This window comes from Apaloderma vittatum, unplaced genomic scaffold, assembly GCF_000703405.1.
Source record: "Apaloderma vittatum isolate BGI_N311 unplaced genomic scaffold, ASM70340v1 scaffold13135, whole genome shotgun sequence".
Taxonomy (NCBI): Eukaryota; Metazoa; Chordata; class Aves; order Trogoniformes; family Trogonidae; genus Apaloderma; species Apaloderma vittatum.
Window position 1 is genome coordinate 52813 of NW_009718856.1, and position 7012 is coordinate 59824.

Genomic DNA, 7012 nt, shown 5'->3' on the forward strand with positions numbered 1-7012 from the left:
TCTGGTATTCTCTTTCTACCATCTCTAGATCTTCCTGGTGAGTCCTGGCTGTCCTTACACATCCCCACATGCTCCCTAGTTGTAGGCACATCAAATCCCAGGAGAACACAACTGCTTCTTTCCCTCTTCTCAACTCTTTCCACCATGCAACAGCTTACTCTGGGCTTCCTAGACAGACACCCAATGTAGACCTCGGTCATGCACTTCAGGTAACAAATAAACAAAAAGTATTAGTGCTGGATGGGAACAGATCATCTAATCAGCAGTTTTTCAACTGAGTCAACGTAGACAAGATTTAACTTGGCACTAGTGCATCTGGCTGAGGTGTCGGCTCCGCCCTGCAAGAGATGACATTTGTTCCCTTTTTTCTCTTTGGGCTGAGATCACTCCAAGCTCTGAAGTCACTCATCATTTTGCATAGGTAAGATGCATCAAAATAGACGAGTGCGTCGTGCACTTCAAAATTTTCCATTCTACAAAATAATTTTGAAGTGTCCTTTTCTCCTTTCAACTTAAAAAAATAAATCGTGCCTTGAAATATTACATGAGACTGAAAGTCTCGTTGTTAGGCAGCTCTAAAAATAACACATCTGACCTGGAAAAAAGCTTTTTGGTCTCAGAGTAGCACAAGGTCTCTCTAGCCCACTCCCCACCAACTGATGAGAGTACACACAATTTTATTTGTGATGTATTTATTATAAACATCATTTTATCACTTGCTTCCTTCATAACTAGATAGGCACCCTCATTCTCTAAAAGGAAACCTGGTAAAGTCTCTGAAGCCTGGCAAGAAGTAACTGTCTCTGAACTGAAAGAAAATATCAGGTGCCATGAGCAACTTCCAGAAGGATCTGTATTCTCCACTTGCTCAGAGTTAACCCCTCGTTCACTAAGTCACATTGTAGGGGATTACTCTGCAACCGTGAGTGTTTGAATTTACTTACAGTTAAGATTTTCCACAAAATGCTTCTCCCCTACGCCTTACAATTTGAGAGAAAAGAAACCATGAACAGTAAGAACAGTTGCACATGATCAAAGTAGGGCTTCCTCCAGACCAACATCTGTCCCCAATCCCACCTTGGGCCACAGCCCACGAAAACAGATGGGTACAGAATGCCTGCAGGGCCAAGGAGGGTTTTCCTGTCTTGTATGAAGACCGGAGCCAGCAGATGCACCTGGAGATTGTGTTTACTAGCACCATAACGGTACCTTGGTTCTGTAAATTTATTGATCACAGGTTAATGCATATATACTGGTGGCCAAGCCAATAGCCTGGATATTCCACAATTTAATCCTGAGATACCTAATTCGTCACGTGTCTTGTTCGATCTCGTGTTATTCAAAACAACATACAAAGGTGCTGCAGTACTACCGTCACACCACACGCAACGCGGACTGTTTGCAGAGGTTCACAGCAGCTGGGCAAGGAGCAAGTTTCCAGGGCAGTGGTAGGAGACGGGGATAAGGAAGAGGAGCCGAAGGACACAGCGAGGAGCTTTAGGGAACCAGCAGCACTCCAGCCTCAGACACAGAAGAGACAGGAGACTTTTGTGTCTGCACTCAATCCAAAAAGGGGAGAAAGAGGAGCCTCACATCAACTGAGTGTGTGATTACCGGAAGAGGCTGCAAGAGCAGGGAGCAGAGCTTGGCGAGGTCAGTTTAACCACCACTGTGGGAACTTACTCTGATTTTCCACACCAAGCTAGACTCAACTCCCACTGGCTCAGCCTTGTCCTCTTAGACACTCTCCTTTCTGGCTGCTCTATTTACCCTTCTCCCACAGATGGCATTCCACATCCAGATGGCCCTTGTGACCTTTCTCTGTATCTTCTGCTATATGGGGTTTTTTTTTGGATCAGAGAACCATGATTTTGCTAGCAGGGAACTCTGCAGGTCTGCAGTACAACTCCTGCTCAAAGCAGGGCTAGTGCCAAAGGGAATAAAGGAACAGCCAATAACTCCACACAGGTGTGCAGGCCACTTCTACAGGACATGGGAATACACCAATAGATGTCCTTGGGCTGTTCCCAATTCCTTGCCTAAAAGTTCCTGACACTGTACTTGCCTTTTTGACCAGATCTGTGAATTAGGTTGACATATTTAAAAAGAAAAATCACCCTACGTCAAGCACTGGATTTCCTGCCACAACAGGTGATTCAGAGCCCACCACTGCACACGTTTAGTCCTGGCTACTTCTCCTTTGCACCATCAGTGTTACTTGTCATTTAATCTCCTCATTACTCATGAGATCTTCTCACAGCTTTTTGCAGTCAGATCCAAAGGTGACTCTCGAAAGCAGTTTTCTATCAGCTACAAACCCTACCACTTCCATACAAGCCTTCTCTCCAAATCATTTGTGAATAGGCCAGCTAGCACAGCTTCCAGAATATAACTACATTAGTTACTATCTCTTCTGTGAAAAATATTATTCACAATCTCTGCTTCCCATCTTCTAACCAACTACAAAGCCAGCAGGACCTGCTTTTTTCTCCATGACACTTTCATTTGCAATGATACCATCACCGCTTTCAGATTTTGAAGGACACACTTCACTCTTAGACTACAGGTAGTTCTAAAAAGACCTTTAAATGTATGTGACACATGGAGAAGGTGCACAGCTAGACAATTCTAAAAATCTGGAAATGCCAAAAAAAATAAAATAAAGCTCCTAATTCTAATTGGCTGAGAAAGCAAAGCGTTTAAACAGAAAAGCAGCTGTTCCATCAAACTCATAGTGGTAGCTCCTTTAATTACATTTATTTCTTGGAGGTGACACTCTTGCAATCTTTTCCAGAGTATAGTTAAAACAACAGCATCAAGCAACTGTCAAAGTCAGGACAGAGGAGAAAAATGTCCTGTTTGACAGGATTATAGCAGTACCTGCATGCAATCCAAAGTACTCTGGTAGCACGAAGAAAAGCAAAAAGAAATAAAACCACATCAGCAGTTACACTAGCCAAAAAATCAACAATCTGCCAAAACCAATCCAATCTTCAGTTTGAATGAAATTGTTTTCTCACCGACTTACAGTGTCTGCCCTGCTCCACACCGAGATTCCTGTCTCATTCCCAGAAGCATCTGCTTGTTAAACAAAAGCCAAATCCCATACGCCAAATCCATGAATAAGAGAACGATGCGCTCCTTGAGGGCCTCCAAATCACAACACGCTTTGAGTGTCTGTGTTAAATTTCAAGTTCTCTTTTCCCAGCACATTGCAACCACCCATAAAATCAACCTTCCCCCAGGTTTGAGACCAGTGAGTACTGGGAACCGAGACCAAGGCCAAGCTCAGAACCTGGATTTGACGTGATTTCAGGTCACTGTCATCTTTTGCATCTAGTCAACGCAAAACACAGTTAAGAATCTTGTCTCGGGTACTTTGGAACCACAACTAAACTCCTTCATTCCAGTGACGACAACCCCCAAGGTTCTTCTGTCTCAGCATTTCTGCACACAGAAACCACTCCACACCTCTGCTCACCCCCATCACTGCCTTATCCCCAAACTACAGAACAGCTGAGGCTGGAAGGCAGCTCTGGAGACCATCTAGTTCAACTCCCACAGCTCAAAGCAGATCGCTAAGAGCTCTGTGTCACTGAGGTTTGAAGATCACCAAGGAAGGAGACTCCACTTATGACAACCACGTGACTGAACTCTTCCAAGGGGAAATGGACAACACTCATTCTTCATTAATATCACATCAAAAAGCAATCCAGACACATGTAAAGATTACAATATGGAGTGCAGGCACCCTAAAAGCCCTAGTTGTGCCCTACATCATTGTTCTGGAATGACTATGATTACAGTTGTTGAAATGACATTACACTAGTTTTTAAGGACTATCTCTCTTTGGTCCATCTGGTGTCACTGACTTGTAAAACATCTCTAGAAAGCCACACTGGACTTGTTCATGGCAGAAACATGTCACATCCTATGGAGATGTTCAAGTATTTTGCCAAAGAACCAACAAAACCCAGGGCATCAAGAAAGCTGGTATCAAGAATATAAGATACTAAATCTGCAGCCACAAATCCATCTTTTCGTCTGTCTTACCTCTAGAAGCTGTACTGCTCCTTCATGTTCTCTTTTTGCCTCTGCCTGAGCCTAAGAAGAAAAAAGAAAGGGAGTAAATAAGGAAGCAGCATACCTAAGTTCACTTCTACTGCCATCACCACTTGACAGACCATTAGAGATTTAAAACACTGTACAGACTGAAGGCGTGTTTGGTGTTTGGACAAACAGCAGTGAGAGATCAGATCTGCCATTCGTGAGAAAAGTCCTTCACTCAGGTACCAGAGTTTGCTTAAATGCAGAAACTCTTTATCCTGTAAACTCACATACACCTCCTCCGTGTCACACTTCCAAGGAAACGAGGTGCAAGGAGTCCCATCGCTTTCCAAGAACTTAGAGAGTAAAGTGTCGCTTCTCTCGCACACTGCCTACCTGCTGCAACCGCCTGACTTCCTCTTGCTTCTCCTGCAGGACTAGCAGCGCTTCCTTGTGCTCGACTTCCAGCTGCTGCCTTCGCTCAGCCACATTTCTCATGTGCTGTGGAAAAATTCACACACAGCTGAAGGGCGACACTACTGAAATACCATCCTGTGCCCTACCACGGGCCATGATATCAAGACATGGCCTGTATTTCATGTCATCATTAAACAGAGGAGAAAGGAAGAAACTCTTACCACAAGCCAGAACAACACAGTCAAAGAAAAATCCTAAAATCTGTGATGGGCACCTTATTCCCCCTCCCTGAAATAGCCTTTCTAAAGCACCTCTGCCCACTTTGGAAGGCCATGTTCCAGGATCCCGCAGAAGCAGAATTTCCAAGCACAGAGACAAAAGAATGGACGAAAAAAAATAAAACCAAGACAGGATATGTGTCATCCAAAATCCTACCAGTCATGTGGATCCTACCGACCTTCAGCACCTGCTCTAGATTCTCCAGCTTGGTTTGGAGTCCTTGATTCGTCTGAATTACTGAATCCCGTTCCTTAGTAACCAAAACAACCTGCAATTTCAGGTCAGCATTCTCAGATTCAACCTGAAGATAAAGGAAACCAAGATAGGATATGTGTCATCCAAAATCAGCTCTAAGTGTCTGGACAGTCCTACCAGTCATGTGGATCCTACTGACCTTCAGCACCTGCTCTAGATTCTCCAGCTTGGTTTGGAGTCCTTGATTCGTCTGAATTACTGAATCCCGTTCCTTAGTAACCAAAACAACCTGCAATTTCAGGTCAGCATTCTCAGATTCAACCTGAAGATAAAGGATTTTCAATTAACACAGGTAGTCACAGTACTCCTTGTATAAATAACGGATGACAATTTATTTCCGTATCTCAATAGGCGGTTTTGTAGACCCGCTTTCTACTTGTAGTGATACTAAAATCATGAAGCTCCTCTCCCTCTGGCTTTTGAAACAAATACACTAGCATTTTTCTCAGCCCTCAGTGTGATGAACCACAATCTGTTTTGGGTTACAAACTCATCAACAGGTTACCCAGGGCAACCCAAGCATGAACTTATGTAAGGACAAAGCATCTCACTCAAGTCTTGGCAAATTCTGTAATAAGAACATGGCAGCTAACTGTGCTGCTTGCTACGGGATACAGGAGATGGAGAGGAACTCAGGTGGGCACACAACCATTACTCAGCTGGCAACTTGAAAACCCAGCATGCTAGCGAGTTCTTCTCAGCCCATCTTGACAGAAGCTAATGCTCCACCAGACAAACAAGGATATTGCTTTTTACCTGTCCTGCCCATCCGGCCTTCTCGTTCAGCTGTGAGTTCTCTTCGGCCAGTCGTGCATTTTCACTTTGTACCTCCTGCAGCTGGATCTCCTGTCCAGACAGAGCAGGCGTTACTACACCAAGGCCCTCAGACTAACTGCCCCAAACTATTCTGCGGAGCAGCTTCACTGCTTTTCTTGGCTGAAGCAGCAGGATGCCAATGCGATGCTGCCTGAGGGGTAGAAGGCAATAGCGTGCAGCACTGCTCAAGTACATACTAGCCTCACGTCAGGAGATTTCTTACTTTTTTTTCCCATTTATGTAGCCTCAAAGCCCAGAAAGAGACAAGATATTTCCATGTCTTTGCTTGAGAAAGGCTGGTGATTGCTTGTTAAGATAAACTGAAGAGAATCCAAAGGAGGCATGCAACGATGTAGCTCCTCTTCTACCATTATGCTCACAACAGTAGGCAACACAAACACTTACCAATTCTTTGCATCTCTTATGCTTTTTCCTCACTTCATGCTCAAGGTTTTCACATTTTTTGCGCTTCTTCTTGAGCTCAAATTCCTGCATTAAACAAGCATAAGTAGATCAGCAAATACACTTTCTTACAACACATAAGAAATTCAAGCCCAGCTTCTCACATTCAAGGCTGTACTGGTTATTTTTATTTTCTTCAAGAAAATCTCTTTGTGACAAACACCAACAACATAGAAACTAAAGGAGATTTTTTTTTTCAAAGATAGTAAAACTAAAAAATGTTTGCAGAGCAGCTGCACTTAGAAAGACTTCAAGTCCCCAAAAATCTCTTCCTTGAGTGTATAGGTGAAAACGCCACACAAAAGTATAGCTCTCCTTCATTCAAAACTAGGCTGACAACTCACCAGCTGCTGTATCTGTTGGCTGCTATGTTGGTCTGTTATTGCATTTTTGGGAGGGAAATTTTCATGTCCTTCAGAGGCAGGTCCCAGCGGCTGCACACCTGGTTCTACCTGGAAAGCAAGTGAGATGCCAGAGAGCTCAGGGAGAGCCACAACTACAGAGCACACCCCGCACACCGAGGGAGAAGGGGCTCTCCTGGCAGCACCACCTGGGAGACACTCTTCTGTACGAGTTCGTACACAAGTTTCCAACAAAACGCCTTTTCATTTAGGCTACAAACACACCTTTGATGCTCTGAATTTTCACTCTGATACTTGACCTGACATTGTCCTCCTAGAGTAACTCCTGACAGCAGGGTAAGGTCTGAGGTAAACTGAAGAAAGGGGGGTTTTAT

General features: G+C 44.0%; 1 protein-coding gene across 1 annotated transcript in view; it reads right to left on the minus strand.

Moving 5' to 3' along the window:
• Nucleotides 1–6725, minus strand: part of RIMBP3C (RIMS binding protein 3C) — a 30206-nt gene extending 23481 nt beyond the window's left edge. Inside the window, exons 1-6 of the mRNA XM_009870408.1 lie at nt 6621–6725; nt 6220–6303; nt 5755–5844; nt 5138–5260; nt 4444–4548; nt 4054–4104 (exon numbers count right to left, since the gene is read on the minus strand). Coding sequence (XP_009868710.1) covers nt 4054–4104; nt 4444–4545 — 153 coding nt within the window. The 5' untranslated portion in view covers nt 4546–4548; nt 5138–5260; nt 5755–5844; nt 6220–6303; nt 6621–6725. The remainder of the gene's footprint in view (nt 1–4053; nt 4105–4443; nt 4549–5137; nt 5261–5754; nt 5845–6219; nt 6304–6620) is intronic.
• Between the last annotated feature and the right edge of the window lie 287 nt (nt 6726–7012).